Source organism: Lissotriton helveticus, chromosome 4_1 (genome assembly GCF_964261635.1).
Source record: "Lissotriton helveticus chromosome 4_1, aLisHel1.1, whole genome shotgun sequence".
In the NCBI taxonomy this organism is placed as follows: domain Eukaryota; kingdom Metazoa; phylum Chordata; class Amphibia; order Caudata; family Salamandridae; genus Lissotriton; species Lissotriton helveticus.
In genome coordinates, this window is record NC_136063.1 from 1,189,207,034 (window position 1) to 1,189,230,211 (window position 23,178).

The following is a 23,178-nucleotide window of genomic DNA, read 5'->3' on the forward strand; positions in this document are numbered from 1 at the left end:
CCTTGTGGTCTCTTCCTAAAACATGGTACAATTAGCATCTACCTGATTGGTACATTTAATTTATTTTTAAGTCCCTTGCAAATGATACTGTATGTACCATCGGCCAGTAAATTAAATGCTACATGTGGACCTGCAGCAGTCATAGTGCCAACTACTGGAGTAGCTCTTTAGACACTTGTCTCAGGCCTGCCAATATAGCCTTTAATGCAGTCTTAAACTGCCATTGTGACACGGCAAAATACGCCTTTTGCCATGCCTAAATCTTCCTTTTTAGTAATTAGTCACCCCTAAGGTAGGCTTTAAAGGCTCATAGGGCAGGGGGCATTGTACTCTGAAGGGCTGCCAGTGGAAACACACAAAGGAACCTGACATTAGTCGTTGCAGCTTTCTTAGAGCCTTGACAGTAGGAAGGAAGAACTCTTCAGACCCTGAGGTGGTTGTAGTGTGTAAATCACCCCACTTCAAAGTCTCACTGCAGGTATAAATATTGGACCTCCAGAGTAAATCATCAGCACACTCCTGAATCTGTGGAAATTACAGAATAAAGACTGCCTTACTACTCTAAAGATTGTCTTGCTGCTTTAGGCCTGCCTTGCTACCAAAACAACCACCCTGCTACCAAAGGCAGCCCTGCTTCTTGAGGACTGACTTGACCCCCAGTGGGCAGTCCTGCTGTTTGAGACTGCCCTCCTCTCTAAGAAGGAAGCTGGACCGGCTCCCTTTGCCCCAGGTCAACCCGAATGACCCAGAGGATCAGCTGGCTGACCTCGTGTCTGAGCTACAGGGACCCACTAAACTCCAGAGGCCTCTTTGCAACTGCCCTGCTGACCTGCTGCACTGGACCTGCCTGGCCCTACAACTGGGCCTGCACTTGGTCTTACAGCAACAACTGCCCGTGATGACTGCCACCATGAAGCAAAAACTGTACTTGATACCTGGCCTGATCTTTGTGCTGCAGTGACTACCATGCGTGATACTCTACCTTCACTTTTTTGCCTTCTACACTGCAAATAGAACTCTTCTACCAAACTTTAAGAAGTATTTTTCAGCGAGATTCACCTGATCCCTGTATTTCGCCTGACTTTCTCCCAGTCTGGAACGACCAGAAGCTTGAGATTGACTGTTTGTGATTGTAGGCGCTATATCTACCTAAAACTTTGAAACTGTATATCTCCTGTTCTACTGATTGGATTATTATAGTTCTCGTATCCTATTATATAGTATAATTGTCTTGTTTTTAAAACATGGTTTGAGATGTTTCCTGTGTTTTGTTTTAACTTATTACTGTTTGTGTGCTGCATACATACTTTTCACAGTGCCTCTAACTCTGGGTGCTTTTGTGCCAAAATACCAGAAGGTTAAGCATAGGTTGTGGTACACCCTGACACATACTGTGGTTGTTCCCTGAGAACGGTTCTCAACCCCCCAACCAATAACCTAATTTCTTACAATAACTCTACTTGCAGTGTACCGGGGACTTTAAGAATTAGAGCAGAGGGACAGATTTGGGGGACCTGGTGTAGTTTGGTGCTTACTTGGAATCTTAACCAGGATTACAATCAAGTAATTTCATTCAACTGAATTGTGTAGTGCATAGTTATACAGTTGATGTATTTAGGTTTACATAGAAGATAAGAATAGGGCTAGATATTAAGCTACTGTGTCTATTGAGTGACTGTTGAATTCTGGGCTCTTGTCCCCAAAACTACCTCCCTGAGAAGACGGTGGCTGCTCGACCTCGCTACTCTGAGAATTAAGGACGGACAGCGTTGTACTTGGCCCAGCTTGTAAAGCCATTTTAAAATATACCACGAGATCTGTGGCAAATTAGCTCAATCACTCTGGTTCTGGCCCAGTGGCTCCTGTCTGCCCTTTGGTTTCCTGAATGGGACATAATGCCCTTATTCCTGAGAGGGTGTGGTAAAAGGATTTGTTGTTTCCCAGAGAGAATAACATTTTCACTGTGGAGAAAAAACCCAGCAAAAAGACAAATGCACGTTTCCTTCGCAATTGCTCCAGCAGACAGTTTGAAATTGAAACGATAGATGAGAAGGACAAATGGAAATCAATAATTTATGTAGATTTCTAAGGACAGTCCTTATTACTTTTGTGAATCCTCTTAACATAAGAAATGTAAGCAAATAGCAGATTTGTGAATTGCACCCTGTCTGTTCCGCTGACAAAACAAGGTAAGACCGACTGGTTAAAATAAATTAATAACTGAAACCACATCACACACCAATAACCTGTTGCAAGATTCAACTGGAATTACGTGTAATTTTTTTCATTGTTTATAAAATGTGGAGAAAAAAACATACACTAGAAACTGGGAACCACAACCGGCCCTGGCAAAAAGCTTGGCCGGTCCCCCCTCCACCCACGGCAGGTGGGGCGGGGGGGAGGGGTTGGAGGTGCCGCCGAGCTCCTTGCCGGGTAGGTTTTCGGCAGATTTTGGTACCGGGCCGATTTTGCAGCTATGCTGCAAAAACGGCCCTGTAACAAAAACGGCCCCCAGGGGCCCAAAACCGGCCCCCAACCGTGCGGAGCACGGGGTAGCCCGGTGCCCGCTATGGCCAGTCCGGCCCTGACTAGAAACAGAACTTTGCTTTAAACATAATTCAGGTGAACCAAAACACTCCCTGGAACATAACAAAATGTGAGGTGCAGTTTTATAATAAGGTGTTTCTTACCAACTTCAGACATCTCTGGCACAGTGGCAACAAAGGGGCCATCCGAAAATTCTGGGGCATTGTCATTAATATCTTGAACCTTGATGATGAATTCGGACTCTGGTTCAAGAGGCAGGTTTTTTCGTCTATCAATTGCCTGTGCGTGGAGGACATAGTGTGCTTTCTGTTCTCTGTCTAGACTTGTGGTTGCATGAATATCCCCTGTGACGTCGTCAATGAGAAATATGCTCCCAGCTCCTTCTCCGGTTAGGATGTACTTGACAGACCCATCTCCTTTATCGGAATTCGAATGCAGCTGTAAGAAATAAAACATTTATAGGAATCATCATCATACATGACATGCCATATAACATCATCTTATGTATACATTCGATCCTTTATAGATAGTGCATTGAGTAATACATATTTGCCCAAATCTTTGCTTGGTCTAGTGGGGGCAATTGTTTAATGAACCCACAATTTGAGTAATCTTTCATGAGGGGTCACTTTCTACAAAATTGTGAAAGTAAAACTTTGATGCATGAAGAGCATTTTAAACCCTACCAGTGATTTTTTTCAAAACAACCGCAATGACTTTCATTAAAAAATAAGTAAACTAATCTGATAATGTGCTGCAGGATGAAGAGGGTAGAGGATGAGCTTGAGACTAAGGGCCTGATGTATGCCATTTTCTTTTTGTGACTTTCAAATTGCAATTGTTAGCGACTCACGATTAGCGGTTACAATTCCCAATGAGGTTGCAAATGACCTACCTCATTAATATTCATGAGGAAGGTTGCAATTTGCAAACCATTGGGAACGGTCTGTAATCACAGGGATGGTGCCTGCAGGGGTCAGCAGACCACAACGTCTGTGATTGCTTTTTAAATAAAGCAATTGTTTTCTGAAATGCAGCCCGTTTTCCAAAACAGGATGTATTAAAAAAATTAAAAAATAAAAGTTTCCTCTTCATCTTTTAAGAGTAGGCAGTTGTCCATGGGATCAATACCTGCTGTTAAAATATGTTGGCACCCACAATTGCAAAGGGGGAGGAGTCCCTTAGGGACCACTTCCCGTTTGCAAATGGGTTACGACCTCCTTCACGGAGTTAGTAAAATATGAATGTTTTGTGACCGCATTGTGGTTGCAAAACATACATACATGCCACTGCGACTCGTTATTAGGAAGGGACATCTTTGAAACGCTCCTTCCTAATAGCAACTTGCAATCCTGGGTTATCAACTCGCAAAATAGGGTTAGTACATTGCAAAAGCCATTTATGCGGCCGCAAACAGCTGAGTCTCCATTTGCAACCACTGAAAACAATTGTACAAGTGGCCCTTAAACACTAACTCTTCAAATTACAATCTCCAAGTGGAAGCCTAAAGGTAAACTGAGTAGGCAGAATTAAAAGGAACTATGAAAAAGCAAGTCGGAGTTGTATTATAAAGAGCACAGATTGCTTCATTTGCCAAGGGTTTCCTTTAAACCGATGAAGAAATAGAAGATACATTGGAGGCAAGCTGTAACTGGTTTAATATTTGGCAACAAGATTAATACGTATTTCCATTTAGCTTCTAACATTATATTGTATCATATATATGTCGATCGCCAGTAGGTAGTTATAGTTAGGATCAAAGTTTCCAAAGGAAAAGAGATTTTTGTTTAGCAAAAACCTTATCGCCGCTTGATGAATCTTCCCGAAAATTTTCAAAAAATGTCCCCTTTTTGGTTCTTCAGCTGCTGTGTTGAGCATTTCAGGGTGATCCGTCAAGCAAGGGCTAAGAAAAAAGATGTGTCCCAAAACACATTTTTCCTTGTTATGTCTAAAGGGATTTTTCATTTTTTGAACATGACTTCAGCCCAAACCGCTGAATGGAATTATACCGAATTTGGCAGAAAGCGTTTTATGATTTGTTGTAGATCTTTTCAGTAGTTTCAGAGATATTCAAGTTAAAAAAAATATCGGCTAGAAAAAGCGGCAGGGTAGAAACACTTTGATTCCATACGCCTCCGCAGTGCCAAAAAAAGCATTTAAGAAAAATATTTCGATGGTATCCACAGATTCAGCTGAAAAGGTTTTAAAAAATGAAGTGAGGTCTCCTGCGTTTCATTAATATTTGGCCCCCACTTAGTGGGATTGCTAAGAGGTTGTCAGAGGGCGCTTTCTCTACCACTCTGCAAAGGCGCCTCCTGGCATGCTGTTGGTTGGGGAATGATGTCCCCTTGCCTTCAGAGGGATCTTGGGGACAAACAATCCCTCCTGTTACCTCCAGTGAGCCCCACACAGAGGGATTGATAAGAGATTGTTAGAGTCAATACCCCTTTCACCACCACTCTGCAAATGTGCCTCCTGGCACACTGCTGGTTGGGGGATGAAGTCCCCTTGGCTCTGGAGGGCCTCAGGACTACAGTGGACTTTCTTCCCCCAACCAGTATTGCACCAGGAGGCGCATTTGAAGAGTGGTGGAAAAAGGGGGCAAGGCCTCTGACATCCTCTTAGCAATCCAGCTGTGTGGGTCCTACTGGTGGTAACAGGAGGGCTAGTTGGCCCCCAAGGACTCCCAAGAGCCAAGGGAACTTTATCCCCCAACTAATAGTGCACCATCAGGTGCGTTTGCAGAGTGGTGTAGAAAGGGGGCGTGGCCACTGAAAACCTCTCATAAAACCCAATGTGTGGAACTTACTGAAGGTAATAGAAGTGGTAGTTGGCCCCCAAGGAACCTCAATAGCCAAGTGGACTTCATCCCCCTACTTGTAATGCACCTGTAGGCGTGCTTGCAGAGTGGTGGAGAAAGGGGGCATGGCCTCCAGCAACCTCTCAGTAGTAATGCTGTGGAAATTACTGGAGGTAAGAGGAGGGGTAGTTGGCTCCCCAAGGACTTCCTACTGTCCATATTTCTATAGGAAAAGGGTTTGTCTTGCCTATATCTTTGGCATTATTTGATGAATCTTCACAAAATTTTCCCAACAAAGTGTGCCAGTGAATCTAGTTGCACAGAGAAAGTTTTGGGTTGATCCGTCATGCGGGGGCTGAGAAACAGGGGGATCAAAAAAAGTGTGTTTCCCAAGTTATTTCCCGTAGCAGCTTTGAACATGACTACAGCCTGAACTGCTGGATGAAATTGCACTGAATTAGGCAATAAGGTACATTTGGTTACGCAGATCAAGCTTTCACTTATTTGGTGTAAATACGTTCAGTACTTGTTGAGAAATTTAAGGAAATCCAAATTAGGATATCTGCGAACACAGCTCCCTTAATAATGAGCTTGTGCAGAGAACTGCACAGCTCTGATTGCCTGCCAACACTTCACCCAAGAAGTGTTGGTAGCCATGTTGGGTTTTGGCTTCAGCTGGGTACCCCCCCGAAAAAACATTAAAAATGGTGCAGTGTAGGAATGCCCTGACCCCCTAAGCCTTGGTCTTGTGGTCCCAGAGAGGGCCCAGCAGAGCAAAAAGCATGAAAAATAAAATTCAGGGCAAAAATGGAAACAAAAAATACAAGCACAGGATCCATGCTTGTTTATACTAAAGCCCCCAAGTGGACCAGGTCCCGGGGGCATGTGCACACATTTTATAAAATAAAGGAGGTGGGCACACAACCCCCCTCCTAGGGCATTTTTATGCCCCATGACCCCCACCTACCCTGGGATTATTTGTGTGTTGTTGCAGGGGCCAAACAAACACCCGTACCAGGTGACCGCAACCTACCCGGGGCTTTAATTGTAAAAAATAGTGCGAGTGGGCCCCTCAGCTTTCAGTGGTGCCATCACTAATGTCACTGTATGTCATGAGTAATGTAATATGTGAGGTCATGAGCATTGCATTGTGGGGACATAAGTTATAATTAGCTCAGGTAGCTTTAACTGCTGAATTTCACTGGCTTTGTGCAGGTTAAATCTGAGCCTAACTATAACATCCCTATAATCTTTTTTTCAGTGAATATATATAAATATATATTTATATTGATTCCAAACATTCCTTAACCTCCGAAACTGTTGATAAAGAACGAGCGAACTCCTCTTTGTGGCAATAAAGAACTTCTTTATTTCTCTCTTCTGCCTGCCATGACGCGTTTCGACCGATACAACGGTCTTGATCACATACGGCTGGCTCTGCGGAAGAACTGTTTTTTAAATGTGCTAAACCCGTGTCATGTGATGAAACAACATGGAAAACAGACTACATTCTATTACATTTGAAAAGAGAGTCCATTCGGTAAGTGTGTACCTTTAAGCATCGTACTTATTATTGTCACAATATACACGAATATCACAAGCAAAGAGTGATCTGACAATAGCTTAAAGAGGTTATATAAATAAGAGCAAACCATTCCTGCATGTTCATAATCAACCACGTACATCTACTGTTTCCAGCTAATGAAACAACGTATAGATAATCAATCAATCAATCAATCATAGTATTTGTATAGCGCGCTACTCACCCGGAAGGGTCTTAAGGCGCTTGGGGGAGGGGTCCGCTACTGCTCAAACAGCCAGGTCTTGAGTTGTTTCCTGAAGGCGAGATGGTCCTGTGTCAGCCGGAGGTGGATGGGGAGGGAGTTCCATGTCTTGGCTGCCAGGTAGGAGAAGGATCTTCCTCCGGCGGGGGCTCTTCGGATGCGTGGTACGGTGGCGAGGGCGAGGCTTGTAGAACGTTGCTGGCGGGTGGGCGTGTAGAAGGTCAGGCGGTCGTTGAGGTACTTGGGGCCCATGTTGTGGAGAGACTTGTGTGCGTGGGTAAGGAGCCTGAACGTGATCCTTTTGCTGACGGGGAGCCAGTGCAGGTCCCTCAGGTGGCCGGAGATGTGGCTGCATCGGGGGATGTCCAAGATGAGTCGGGCGGAGGCGTTCTGTATGCGCTGGAGTCTTTTCTGTAGCTTGGCTGTGGTTCCCGTGTAGAGGGTGTTCCCGTAGTCCAGTCGGCTGGTGACGAGTGCCTGGGTGACCGTCTTCCTGGTTTCGGTCGGGATCCAGCGGAAGATCTTTCGGACCATACGCAGGGTGTTGAAGCACGATGAGGAGACGGCGTTGACTTGTCTGGTCATCGAGAAGAGTCCAGGGTGAAGCCCAGGTTGCGTGCGTGGTCTGTTGGCCTGGGAGCAGTGCCCAGGGCGGCAAGCCACCAGGAGTCGTCCCAGGCGGAGGGCGATGGTCCCAGGATGAGGACTTCCGTCTTGTCTGAGTTCAGTTTCAGGCGGCTGTTCTTCATCCTCTCGGCGACGTCTTTCATCCCTTCGTGTAGGCTCGTTCTGGCGGTGGCAGGGTCTCTGGTGAGGGAGAGGATCAGTTGGGTGTCGTCGGCGTAGGAGATGATGTTGAGGTTGTGTTGGCGTGCGATGGCTGCAAGAGGGTTGGGCTGAGCGATGATCCTTGCGGTACGCCGCAGATGACTTCGGTGGCCTCGGATCGGAACGGGGGGAGGCGGACTCTTTGTGTTCTTCCGGCGAGGGACGAGATGATCCACTCCAGTGCCTTTTCTTGGATACCGATGTTGCTGAGGCGTTGAACTAGGGTGCGGTGGCAGACGGTGTCGAACGCTGCAGAGAAGTCCAGGAGGATGAGGGCCGCTGTTTCCCCATTGTTGAGCAGGGCTCGGATGTCGTCGGTGGCTGCGATGAGGGCGGTCTCGGTGCTGTGGTTGGCTCGGAAGCCGGACTGCGAGGGGTCGAGGGATCCGTTCATCTCAAGGAAGGCTGCAAGCTGTCTGTTGACGGTCTTCTCGATGACTTTGGCAGGAAAAGGGAGGAACGAGATGGGGCGGAAGTTCTTGAGATCGGTGGGGTCTGCTGTTGGTTTCTTCAGTAGGGCATGGAGCTCCGCATGCTTCCAGCTCTCCGGGAAGGTGGCGGTGTTGAAGGAGGAGTTGATGACGTCCCGGAGTTGGGGTGCGATGATGGAGTCGGCCTTGTTGAAGACGTGGTGGGGCCAGGGGTCGGTTGGAGATCCGGAGTGGATGGTGTTCATCGTGCGGGCTGTGTCTTCGGTGGTCACCGTGGTCCAGGTGCGGAGGGTGGCGGTGGGGGGCGTTGGTTCAACGGTTGGGTGCGTGGAAGGTGCGCCGAAGCTGTCGTGGATGTCGGCGATCTTGCGGTGGAAGTACGAGGCGAGAGAGTCGCAGAGATCTTGTGAAGGAGTGATGTCGTTGTTGCCGGAGCTGGGATTGGAGAACTCTTTGACGATGCTGAAGAGTTCCTTGCTGTCGTGGGCGTTGTTGTCCAGTCGTTCCTTCAGTGATTTCTTCTTGGTGGTGCGGATGAGCTGGTGGTGCTTGCGGGTGGCGTGTTTGAGGGCGGTCATGTTGTCTGTGGTCTGGTCCCGGAGCCAGGCTTTCTCGAGGGTGCGGCAGTTCTTCTTGGAGTCCTTGAGTTCGTCGGTGAACCAGGAGGCCTTCTTGCTTCTGGGTCTGCTGCGAGGGTTCTTCAGTGGCGCGAGGTCGTCGGCGCAGGCGGTCAGCCATTGCGTGAAGTTGCGGCTGCTTCGTTGGGGTCCATTGTGCTGGCGGGTGAGTTCTGGCTGAGGGAGGTGGTGAGCTGGTCAGCGGTGATCTTGCTCCAGCTCCTGTGAGGAACCTGCTGCGGGTGGTGGTGGGTCGTGGTTCTTCTGAAGCTGAAGTGGACGCAGCTGTGGTCGGTCCAGTGGAGTCCGGTGGAGTGGCTGAAGGAGATGTGCTTGCTGGAGGAGAAGACGGGATCAAGCGTGTGGCCGGCGTAGTGGGTGGGGGTGTTGACCAGTTGCTTGAGTCCGAGGTTGGAGAGGTTGTCCAGCAGGGCAGTGGTGTTGTGGTCCTTGTTGTTCTCCAGGTGGAAGTTGAGGTCCCCTAGGAAGATGTAGTCTTCGCTGAATTGTGTGCGTGATCCCGGGGGTCTGTAGACGAGGGTGCCTCTGAGGGTCGTCTTGGGGTCGGTGTGTATCTGGAAGTGGAGGTGTTCGGCGGCGGCGAAGCTGTCGTTGGAGTCGGTCGTGATGCGGATGGTGTTCTTGTGTACGATGGCGATGCCTCCTCCAATCTGGTTGACGCGGTCTCTCCGGATGATCTTGTATCCGTCTGGGATGGCGATGGCGATGTCGGGTGCTGACGAGGCGTTCATCCAGGTTTCTGTGAGGAAGGCGACGTCTGGTGAGGATGTGTCGAGCAGGTTCCAAAGTTCGATGGCGTGTCTGTGGATGGAGCGGGTGTTAAGCAGGATGCATTTGAGGTGGCTGTTGTGGGTGCTCGGCTTGGTAGCTGTGGTGCAGGTCCGGAGGCAGGTGAACTTGCAGGCTTGACAGGTGAAGGGTCCGTGGGTGCGTCTCGGGGTGGCTCGATGGCAGGCTCTTGTTCGCCTGGGTTTGAGTGCGATGAGGGTGGCGGCATCGTAGGTGCGTCGGGGGCCAGGGGTCCTGGCACTGGGCGTGGTCCAGGCGCAGACGGGTGCAGACGGGCTTACCTTTGGCGTGCCTTCGGCGCGCAATCGGCACGCCCACTGCACGTCGACGCTGCGCGTGAGCATGGACTCTGCCATACATGGAGAGGGGGGGGGGCGCTGCGAGGGAGGGGCAGCTGGGAGGCGGGAGCGGGGTGGCGAGTGGGGGGAACAATGCGGTGATGCAAGAGGGAGCGGGGGTGGGGCTGCGGGGGAGCAGCAGCAGGGAGCGGGGTGGGACAGGGGAGAACTGGGCGATAAGGGGCAGCAAAAGAACCAACACGAGGAGGAGCACGAAAAAACTGCAAACAGACAGTACAGAGTATAATCTACAAAACGAAGCAGGCACAGAGGGAAAGTCAGGGGCAGGGGGCCAGAGAAAGAACGGCCAGAGAAAAAACGGCGAAGAAACAATGCAGAATACAGATAACAATTTACAATGTAGAATACAGACAACAAATTACAGTTTACAATCGAAGCAGGGACAGAGGGAAGTCAGGGGCAGGGGGCCAGACCTAGCAGGGGCACAAGACTATTCCTGGCAGCGGCGGCGATAGCGGGAGGAGAACAGCCACACTCGGGGTGGGCCACGCGGCAGGAGGAGCGACCGGATTGACCGGTCACCTGAATATGTAAAACCTGGAATCTCAGCAGGTCATATAAAGTGTATAAATATATAAAAATATAAATATAAAAATAAGAATATATAAATATGTGAAATAACTGTATAAATACCAAGTTAAAATATACATCCAAGCCCAACATTTCAGCTTAAGTGCAATTGGACTACTCATAAATATCAGAAGTGTCCAGCTGATATGTCTTCAGGTTTATAAAATGCACAGTATAACAGGGGTCCTAATTCTAACACATCTCCACTAAAACTATACAAGTGATCACTCTAATTGATCTAGAGGATATGAATATCCCGAGAATCTACATAGGTATATATATACTCCATGTTAAAAAACCTAAAACACCCTCTAACAAACTAAGAAATAGTTAGTGCTACCTGTAAGCAATACCAAAATTGTGTAAAAGTTGCAAGAAGTTGAAAAGTGCTATCAATGTGCAAATACGTAAGAATCTAAGAGTGTTATAGACACAAAAACCTGTTTCAATTCATATTGATACTGCAATTTTACATAAAAGTGTTGTCTAATCTTATGAATGGAATAAATGTAATCAAATATCTCAATAGATATGTTATTGCGAGGTAGATATTAAGATTCAATACAAATAAATAAATAAATAGATAAATACTAAGAATAGACAGGAAAATTGAATACATGATGTGCAAAATCTACATTTGTATATGCACAGTTACAGAAAAGTATATAGATCTTCCATGGTATTTAAACCAAAAGAGGCCTTGCTGTCTAATTCTATTATTAGGCGAGTCTCTAGTTGTCTCAGCATTCTTTCTCTATTGCCACCCCGTCGTAGCTTTGGGATGGCATCAATCACAAAGTAAGTTAGACACTGGAGATCATTGTTGTGTACAGCCTTAACATTTCGGGCCACCGGATAGGTGGTATCATTGTTCACAATGGCTCTCAAATGTTAGAGAGAGCGGGCATGCACTTGGAGCTCTGAGCTGGCCACATAGTTGAGGCCACAAGTGCATGTAAGAACATAGACTTCATACTCCGTACGACATGTATAGTGCCCCTTTATCTGTACCTATTTAGAACTCAATGGTGTTACACAGTGTGTTCGATTAATGCCCAATTTACAGGCTGTACAGGAAGTACATTTGTAGACGCACTTCTTGGGTTGCAGCCATGTGCCCCTAGATATTATCTCAGGGCTACTTTTAACCAATTGCGTTCTCATGGAAACCGCATGTCTGAAAGTGATAGATGGTTTGGCGGATAAGCAGGGTGCCAAAACTGCATCTGTTTTTAATATGGGCCACTTTTTTAATTAATAATAGCCTTCAACTGCCTGTGTTGTCTGTTGAACATAGTGATATGAAGGGGAGCCTTGTCTTTATCCCCCCTATGTTCTGTGTCAGGAGGCCTGGAAACTGTTCCCAACAGAGATTCTCTTGTTTTCAGTGCTGCCTTATCACTAGCTTCTTTAAGGATAGGCCCACTGTATCCTCTAGCTTTACATCTATATATACACCTATATATATCTATATGTACACAGAAAGAGAGCAACACCAGCTGCCAGCTGTTTCTGTTTGGCGGTTGGCACAGCGCTCTTGAACTGAGTTTGGAAGTGGTGCGAAGTTTACGCATCAGAACCTCGCTGCTACAATATATCCAACTCCTTTGCAGTTGTGAGGAAAACAAAGTCGCACTCACGAATGAAAGTTCCACTTACAATTTATTTGTAATTGTGGAGTTCCGCATTTAAGATTCAAAAACACACCCAGCAAGTTTTAGTCCCCCTGGACCTTCATCAGGGTTACCTGTTCTCCAGTCCTACATCTCTGTAGCTACATATATTTTTTAAAGTATTTTGTTATTTTCTTTGACCAAACCCCATTAGTCAAATTACTAACAAAAGTGGAGAAAAGTTCTCATATATACATTGTGCATGCTTAATGTGCTACAAATAATTTTAACGTACAGTGTTTAAAAGCAAATAATGTTTTATATAATCATGCGGAGGTGCACATATCCTTCATGCTGTCTATATTGTTCTGCAATTCCATTTTCACTGTCTGTGTAAGGGCCAATTGGTTTGTGTGTGAAGTCATTTCATTATGAGACTGTTGTCATCCCAAATTGTGTCTATAGTGTCTTTAGTCCCCAATGATCATGATCACATCAAAGTCAAATACCTATATTATGGGGTATGCCCATACTTATATGCTGTAAATCAGTTTACATTATTCATCCTTGTGTGAAGCAAACTCATTGCATTGTGGTTTTTGTAGTTGGCCACTGTGCGTTTTTATGTTTATTTACTGTCCTATTGATTTTTACATCCTTTGTGGTTGTGTTGCAACTCATTCTATCATTCACTGGGTGGATAAGTTGTGTCCTGATTTTTGCCTTTAGATGTGCCAACAAAACGTTGATATCAATGTTCTATTTGTCATTCTTGCGTCAAGCATTACCCACCAATGTGCCATGACAGTGAGATGAATGCTTTCTTATATTCTGTCACGACAACTGATTATTTACTATCATAGTGGCGGTTGCCACATTCTTTTTAGGTCTGAATTTTCATAGAGAGAGTGTTCTTTAGTTTTTCTAATAAATTTGGCTTCATTTAACAAATCTGCATAAAACTCTACAAACAAATGTTCATTCTTCGGGGAAATTTTGATGGTGATCCGTCGAGCGGGAGCCAAGAAAAAGTCCCATAATTTTGATTTCCAATGTTAATCGTTGTTGGAAATTTCTGCCTTCTGGACAAAAAAGCATAATGGATTTAAACCAAACTATAAAAATAGCTAGAACTTAAGTGAGACAGTGTGGTTTTTGTGATTTGGTGGATATTCATAAAGTCATTTTTTAGAAATATGCATTTAAAGAGGTGGTCCTGGTGGTAATGAAGGGATTACAAAGTGAGCACATCTGAACAGTTGGTCTTGCAAGAATCCTGTGGTCCTGAAAATTAAAGTGCTAGGTGCCTCTGATTAGTCGAGGGAGCTTTCTCTCCCATAGTCTCACAATATCCAGAGATCTCATTGGGTCACTGCAGCTCACAGAAAAATGCTGAAGCCGTCATTACAGGACTTGGGGACTTTGTTCCTGTAACTTCAAATTGTTTGTAAAGAAACCCAATATAAGACAGCAGGGCAGGGACCTCCTGGTCCCCTGGTAATTGTAGAGGGGGGGGGGGGGGGGGGGGGGGGTAGAATACAAAAAAAACCTTTGTGCTGCAGGTACTGTGACACTCTTGCTGGATCCAGTTCGGCCTTCCAAAGGAAGCCACCGCACAAGGGGTCACCCTAATAACACTGTGGAATAGCACAAGCTTCTCTGGGGGAAGCTTGCATTGTACAACAGTACCATGAGGGTGGTATTTGACAACCAACATTGTGGGACCCACACAAAATCTATTAAAAGAAATGTAATGTGGTTTGGGGGGTCACATGGTTGGCCACCTGTATAGGCCAGACCCTGTGGGCAAAACCTGCTGTGCATTATTGAAGACTGTATGGAGTGTGGAGTTGGCTGCTTGCAAGAGTTTGGCTGGCAGGCCATGGGGCTAGCCTCCTGCGAACCAAAGGCCAAGTGGAATAGGGGGTTTCCAACCATGAAAAGGCTGTGCACAAGACTTGGTGGTAGGCCAAGCCTTTCTTCCAACTGCCTATTGCGTATGGCTGAAAGCCTTGCTCAGTGGGGGAGTTGACTGAATATGGTCACATATTCACAGAAATCCACTGAATGAAGCAAAGGTAAAGTGGCATTATATTTAGCTATATTTAAATCACTTATGACATTGCTGATGACATCATCAAGTCATACAGTGTCCTATAGGATATTTGGAATGGAAGTAATTCAACATGTTACACCTATGCACAATTTTCTATTCTATTACCTTCTTAAAGTCATCACATGACCCACAATTGTAAGTCAAATGTTTGATGGGTATGCATTTGACACACAAACCACACTGTCTGCCAGGCCCTGTGGACAACACTCCATAGTTTGGTAAAATACACTACACACATTCCTAAGATGGGCACAATGGCATATCATCTTAGATCCATGTCTTCAATGTCAGAGTGAGATAAACAACCTCTAAGTGGGCCACTTTTACATTCAACATTATTCAACAATCTGCAAGGGCACCACATCTTCAGAAAGTTCTGTAAATAAACATTCACAACTTATAAACTTCTTCACTACATATAATTTGTCTATAGCACTGACTTACAGCTATGTAAAATGTACACATGCCCAGATATCCAGTGGTGGGTAGTTTATAATCAACAGAATTTTTGGCCTTTCTCATACATTTTGTGGAACACACTTTGAATTTAAGTCACAACCTACCTTGAAACATACCCCTGCAACCTACATCATTCCATTAATTTCAATTTTAAAATTGCAATGTACTGAAACAAGTATCAGTAGGCAGTAATGCTTTTACATTTTTGGACCTAACATACTGCAAGCTGAAAACGTTATTTTGCAAGAAATATTTCTAGAAGTCAATACCAATCTCTGTACCCTACACACGTTTTTGAAAATCTCACACACTTTTCATTTGTTTTTTATCTTTAGTATTGTCTGGACACAATATGCAAAACCAAAAAATACTCTCCACCAATATGCTTTGGTTATTTTAAATGTCTGCTCCTAGGTATTGTGTAGAATTACTTACATTATATAAACGTGTCAATATTTTGTCGTGTCATCAAATCTTGCAGAATTTCCATATTGGACATCACACTAAATGTGCAAAATTTCTAATGACATGAAATTTCTCATGATTTTTTTTCATGATACACTAATTCTGGTAGAAATGTCTCAATAGTTGATATTTCTCCCCAAATGTGACACTTTTCCCTTGAACCAGTATCTTGTCTATATTGTCTGACTTTTTGTAATAGGTACACACTTGCTGAAAAGTTATGCGAGATATTGCTACTTTCCATAATTCTGTAAAAATACATGTATTTGATGATGATGAAGAATACTTGTATCGCTCACAGCTGCTCCGGGGAGTGTCCAGGTGCACTGCACAGGTCAGATGTAATAGAAGATCCTGATATTTTAATCCTGCACAAACGCCAAGTTTTCTGCCTTTTTTTAAAATGCTGTAACATTGCATACTGGGCAGAGCTTGAGAGGTAACGTATTGCAAACTGCTGGTCCTAGATGGGTAAGTGAATGAATGAATGACTACACATTTGTATAGCGCATGGTTACCCGGAGGCATCCCAGCGCTTCAGTGGTCCCTTCATCTCCAATGATTTAGGGGAATAAGAGAGTTTTCAGCATATTCCTAAACCTAAGATGGTTCTCCTCCAGCCGAATAGAATCGGGCAGGTTGTTCCAAAGATTTGCTGACTGAACAGCAAAACGCCTGCCACCCATACGGCTTCTCCTTATCCTAGGAACTGCCAGTAAGTTCTTATTACTGGATCTAAGGGTCCTATTAGTTTGATAGTGACCTATCTCCCACTCTAACATGCCAAATTCTGGGAGTCACTGTTAGCAATTTATTGGCAGACCTCAGGTTTCTTGAAGGGGCAAAAAACTGAACCTTGTTCTAAGGTAGCCCACATTGGTCTGCCAAAAAATGCCCATGAACTAGTGCTAGAGCCTTGTACAAGATTATTTTCCTGATAAGAAGCCAGTGAAAAGCGCGCAGATCGGAGGACATACGCGCTTTAGAAGATTCAGAAGAAAATGGGCTGACACATTTTGGACCACCTGAAGCCTATCCAACATGTGTTCCGGCATACCAAAATAGAGAGCATCGCCATTGTGTAACCTCGAGGTTATCAGGGCCTGGATAACTGTTTTTTTGCAAATAAGGACAGATAGTGTAGAAACTATTTAGGGACCGCAGTATACCAAAGCAGGTACCTATCACTGACTTAATTTGTGGCTTAAAGGACGGACTATCATCGAATTTGCCCCCAAAGCTCTTACCTATGCCTCTCTGGGGACCTGGGGGTGTATCCTTGGGTCAAACAGTCTGCCAGGCTTCTGGAAAAGTATTGCCAAAAAAAATAAATATCTGTTTTGCCAGCATTATACCTGAGCTGGTGAACAGCCATCCAGTTGAAGACTGCGGTCAGGCAGGTTTTAATCGGCATCTCTAAAATCTCTTCTCCCTTGCCACATGAGAACAACAGCTGAGTATCATCAGCGTAGGATATAACTTTAGCCCCAGGACGTCTGCTATTTGAGCAAGAGGAGGGAGATATGTCTTAAATAAAGTTGGGCTCAAAGCCAAGCTTCAGGGGCAGGGCCGGACTGACTACCGGGCAGATTGGAATGCTGCCGAGCTGGGGGCTGATTTCATTGCTGTGGGGGCTGATTTCGTTCATGGAGACCTGCGTGTGCTTCGAAATAATGAAAGTAAAACGAATTTCGTTTAGTACACGCATGTCCCCATCAACGAAATCAGCCCCCAGCTCAGCAGCATTCCTAAGTGCCCGGTAGCCAGTCCGGCCCTGTTCAGGGGACTCTCACTGAAAACTCAAGGGGTTTCGAGGCGAAAGGAGGAGTCCGAACCCGGCAGACTTCTGCCTTCTAAAAAGGAGGCGAGCCAGTCCAAGACTTGACGCACTATACCAATGGACTGAAGGTGCGGCAGAAACCTGGAGCAGGGGACCAGATCAAAGGCTGCTGATAGGTCTAACAAGATACGCACCGCCTTTCCCCAGCATCTAAAATGCCTTTCATGTATTTCCGTTACCTCCATTTCATGACAACAGTCTCACATTACGCAGACACCAACACGAGCTACATTTTGCCTTCGACTTAAAAAAAACCTTTACAACCTACTTGTCATTCATAGTTGAAAGTATTTTTCATCTCCTCAGGAACATTATTAATTGAAAGATACATGTTCACTTTTGCCATAAGTGGCCTGCCTTGCTGCATATTCTTCTGAGACTAATGTATAGCACATTTAAATACTAAAGAAATACTTGGGAATGGGCTAAAAATAAAATCAAGTAATGAATGCTCTTTAAAGCCCTTTACAGCAAATGCATTAATAGTTTTTTTTTCTTTAGATTTTACTTTCCCCTTGTAAATTAAAGTGTGAATATTTAAAATGTCAATTATTTATTTTCTTCTTGAGCCTATGACTGGAATTGACTTCTGCTCCATGGCAGCATGCCAGATGTCTGTGTTAATTTATGTGCTTACATCACACAACAAGACAACATTAAATATTAAATCACAGGAATAGTAACACAATTTAGAAACAGATACGTCATTGGCAGTTTCAGCTGCCCCATTAATATCTTGTAATAACATTCCTTCTGGCTGTCTTAGCAGGTCTGGTTGAAAAAATGTGAAGAGGCTAAATCAGCATGCAGCAAAACCTCAATTACTCTTTTCAGTGAAATTCATATAATTTGAAAGATGTAGTGCTTTTTAGCGGGCACTTATTATGGCTCTCTATAATTCCCAATTGACAGTTCAATGCATACTTACATGCATGCAAGAATTTCCTTAGAAGCAGAGGCCCATGGCCACAAACATCTTTCAGGTATAACCATTATGGTGTGTCTTTTTGACAGCAGTATTGATATATAAAAATAATACAGAGGACATTCCCAGTATTTCGACACTCTTTGGTACCTGTACACCGCACTACTGCATTTTTAAAAATGAGTTCCAAGAAACATACCGCTATACAGATTTATGGAAATGTTGTCAACAGAATGAAAACAAAACATGTTGGCTTTTTTCTAAACAATTACATCTAACACTCCAAAGAATACTGACTTTCTCACTGCGGCAAAGTCCGAACAGTTCCTGGAAGAGGTGTGGCGCAGCAGCCAGAGCAGCCGACTCCGAAACACGGGGGCTCACAGTTCGATCCCTGGCGCCGGGTTAGCATAGCACATGGGTACTCACAAACATTTTCCCGGGGGGCGCAAAGTTTGCTCTTTGGTGTGACCGAGGGCCGCACTGATGCCAGCAGGGATGTAAGGTCAGTATAGGGGAAGCAAAGCATGCATATTTAGTGGCTGAACTCAATTGTGCAATTTCAAACCAGAAAACCTGTGCTAAATCCCGGCCTCTCCACTTGACCAAATTGTTTGACCCTGGGCAATTGTTCTAATTCAATTTCCCTCCTTTTTCTTCATTATCACATGTAAGAGGAACTCGAAATACATGACTTTGGGAGGGATGCTGTTCAAAACCATCTTCTGTGCTTGGATGTGATCACTAATGGCGTTGTTGTCAGGGTGTGGATGGGCATGAAAGTTTCTACATTCATGCTTGAAAACCAACCCTTCAAGAAAAATACTTCTGAGTGCACTGCTATGATTTGATTTACTAAGGTGAAATGGTTCTACAGGTCAATGAAATACACTTTTTGAATTTTGAAAAGACTGTCGTATTTCTACATGTTTGCTGTCTTTAATAATGAAGGTGTTCATAAAGTTCAGGGCCTAGTTACTTCCTACCCTAACTGTAATTAACCTTTAAATAAGTGCTTGCTGTATATTTAACATGTTTATTCATGTTAATGCTGAATCGAGGAAACAGCAGCCCAGTGCTGCTGCTGCCCAGGGGGCCGCATGTAAGATCAGGAGGGCCGCATGCGGCACCCGGGCCGTACTTTGAGTATCACTGGACTAGCGCCTTGTGACTCTGGGCAATAGTTTGCTTAATCTTCCCGACGGCCCCCAGCGGCTTCACACCCTCAGGTAATTGTTCACGCTTGACAAATACTGGTATTTATTTATTTGGCATTCATTTCAAATAAATCAATGGTGTTTGCCAACACCTGAATTTGAACCATTGAAGTTATAGAAAACAGTGTCCTCAAATTATGGGCCTCATTAGGTTCGCGGACGGACTTGCGTCCGTCCGCGACCCCAGAGGATGAGGGAACGTCTGCATGGGCTGCGGCGTTCCCTCATGTGCGATTAGGATGTGACCGCCACCCTGGCGGTCACATCCTGGATATTTAACATTGCGGAGGGTGCTGCTTCAAACAGCACCCGCCGCAATGTTAAAAGTGCATGTTTAACATTTACATGCACAAAGCGGCAGGCACCGCGCGGTGCCTGCCGCTTTGTGCATGTAAATGCTGGGGGGTACCATAGGTACCCCCCATGTGCACCCCCCACCCGCCAACAAAAATCAAAAGTACACATGCTTTTCCACGGCGGAAAAACCGCCGCGGAAAAGCATGTTTAGAAATGCATCCTAATTCGGCTGGCGGTGTCTGATAGACACTGCCAGCCAAATGAGAGCTTTTCCGCCGCGGTTGTAATCCGACCACGGCGGAAAAGCGGCAGACAGAAACCAAGACCCACCAGCCATCGTAATGCGGCAGTGGGTCTTTGGTGACTCCGCAGAGGATTTTCCGCCTCCTCCGGGCCGGAGGTGGCTTCTGCCGGCCCGGAGGAGGCGGAAAATCCTCCATCATAATGAGGCCCTATGTTTTAAACTCAGTTTACATGATATTCATAGATGTCAACATTTCTGTTATATCCTGCCAATGACGGAAATGCTGATGTTAGTACTAAAGATACTGGGTAGTTTACTGGCGGGACCTTCTTAAACGCTGTCATCAAATCCACCAAGATGCATATGAATGCCCTCCACAAATGGTGATGAATCAACCATGCAATCGAGAGTGACTGATCAGTCACCTTGTCTTGCTGATTCCGCTGTGAAAGACCACAAGAAAGGTGCTTATAATATAGTTTGTCATGATGCTGCAGAATAATTTTAAATATGCTAACTTTAATAGGTGTCGACATACTGATGCATTGTCTGCTGGATATATTTATGGCAACATATCCTATGTAGAGAAATCTCCATCACTCAGGTTGTGAACTCTAAATATTGCCCCTTCAGAGTGAGAAAAATATTACCAATGCCAAACCCTCTTCCATTCCATGCCTCCACCTTCCAAGAGTGTGGAGATTTAACTAGTGCACAATATGACAGGGATCACAAGTGCTGGGAGAGACACCACATCTGTTAAAAGAGGGAGGCAGAGACAGGGGAGTAACTTGTTGGTGTCACATTCTACTGCCCATGAGGTGGGTAATTGGATCTGTGACCCCCACACATTGTGCATATTTATGTGTACAGAGATGTGGGCGTGTCTTTGTGCATCTGTACATGTGTGTCTGTGTGGGTGTGCCTGCGGTGGGTTATGTGTGGGGTTTGTCTGTGTTTGTGGAGTTTTGAGCTACACGGTGAGTAGCGATACCAAAGGGGATGATGGAAGGAGCGCTTGAGCAAATCAAACACTCACCCCCAGTCAACTGATCTGGGTTTAATCCATCATCATTCTTTAGCTCACTCCACTACACCAGTTCAGACGTGGCCATATGCAAATCAGTCTGACCCTGTGCCTCATGGAAACAGACCAGCCCGAACTGCCAAGCCACATCTTCCCTGGACTGGAAACAAGCATCCTGGGACCGGTTTCGGGTTCATAACCCTCATCAGTCAGGCTATCTCGAATTCAATGACAAAGTGAGCAAGGGACCCACGTCTGGGCATACCTTGCCAACTTAGGGCGAACAAAGTGATACCAAAGGGGATGATGGACGGAGCGCTTTAGCATATCAAACACTCACCCCCAGTCAACTGATCTGGGTTTAATCCATCATCATTCTTTAGCTCACTCCACCACCCCAGTGCAGACATGGCATATGCAAATCAGTCTGACCCTGTGCCACTCACTGGTGGACATCACATCATTAAGGAATGGCAGTGATGAATTACCCACCAGAGATGTGTATGCCATTGGGATCCTCTGAAGGCAGATACAACCCTTAAAACAGACAAATATCCACCATCATAGCTCAATAAGTGCTATTTTGCGCATTGCCTTTGTGATTGAAGCAAATCTGCCACAAAGGTGGACAGAAAATATGTCCGCAAACTTTAGATCTGACTCTTCATCTACAGTTTATTGACAGTTGTGTAACTTTAAGCTTGGCTGCAGTCTTCACGTCATAGACTTTGCCATTTTCCAGCACTGTGCCACAGAGGGTGTGGCTCGATATGAGTACAGCTTGTGTGATAACGTCACATTTTCGCTAGGGGACACGCTGGAAACCGCAACATCGTTTTATTAAAAGTATAGTAAAAAGGATGTTTTTCAATGGTTCATGTGTAATGTGCCAACAACAGTTTGATGAGCACATGTAGGGCATTTCATAAAAGTAATGTACACTGTGTTGCTGATTCTGCAGAACCGAATATTCCTGGAGATTCCTGGAAGAGGTGTGGCGCCGCGGCTAGGGCGACTGACTCCGGAATCTGGGGACCACGGTTTGATCACCGGCGGCAGATTAACCCAGCACCATGTGACTCTGGGCAATAGCTTGCTTAATCTTCCTGACGGCCCCCAGCGCCTAGAGACCCTTACGGGTGATTGTGCGCTTTACAAATGTGGATTATTATTATCAAGCAGGAGCTCTATTACGCTAGTGAGGGATTGTTCTAGAAAGTATGTACACTGGTAAATATACTTTTCACATCTTATAACAGTTGCTATTCTTTTCAAGCAGATTCGAGTGGGACTTTGCTGATGCTGAAAAATTGCAAATTAATTGTGATAATTTGTTCAGACTATTTGTATGGCTTTTTTTTCTATGAGAACCCCTAAGTGCCATTAAAAAAGGAGAAATGCAAACACCTTCATGCAGAGTACTCGAAACGACCATTAATGTTCAGTCTCTTTTAAATTCTGACTATCCTCTAATAAAGAATACTCCTAGAAACAGGAGGTGTAGAACAATTTTCCTTGAAAAGCTACCTCATTCATTTGGAATAGTTGTACAACAGTAGGTACTGCCACTGCATTTGAAAGGTTGCATAGCTTCTGCTCATTTCCTCATTTGGGTTTCTGGGTAAGTGTATTTTTTATTTTATATATTTTTATGATGGTGCAATTCATAAGTGTTACATTGAATGATTTGAGAAGAAACAGACATCTACCAATATGTTGATACACGTATAAGACTACATGGATTAATTGACAATGTCATATCACAAGGCAATATGTTTTTAATATAAAGGGCTGACAAAAAAAAGTGCTAAGTGCAAATTAAAGTGCTGCAAACTGTTATAGAATGCCCCAAAACAATCAGTTCTAACTATAGGCACACATTACATGTTACACACACCACTACTGTATGCAAAATCGTATCTCATCTTCTCTCTACTTCTCTACTTTTTGGTCTATTTAAAAGATTGCAGCATTTGTTCTTTGTTTAATGTATATCTAGTACCCTTCACCACCAGGATTAGCTATGTCAAACTGTTCTCTACCCCAAATCTCTAAACATTTAGATAGGTGCCCGCTCGCCTAGCATAGGCCTCCTCAAAAATCTTACAACCTGATTATAAGTTGGCAGTCCAATGGACTGCCAAACCCCTGGTGGCAGTGCTACCGGTGCACCGGCGGTCCGACCGGCTTATTACAAGTGGGGGGGACGGACCGCCAGTGGACCACTGC

The 23,178-nt window shown here is 44.9% G+C and overlaps 1 protein-coding gene across 1 annotated transcript in view; it reads right to left on the minus strand.

The window, feature by feature from the left end:
- The window catches only part of CDH18 (cadherin 18), a 2,258,828-nt gene that overhangs the window by 1,255,209 nt on the left and 980,441 nt on the right, over positions 1-23,178 (minus strand). The window contains exon 5 of the mRNA XM_078687769.1: positions 2,691-2,985. Within this exon, the coding sequence (XP_078543895.1) occupies positions 2,691-2,985 (295 nt within the window). The remainder of the gene's footprint in view (positions 1-2,690; positions 2,986-23,178) is intronic.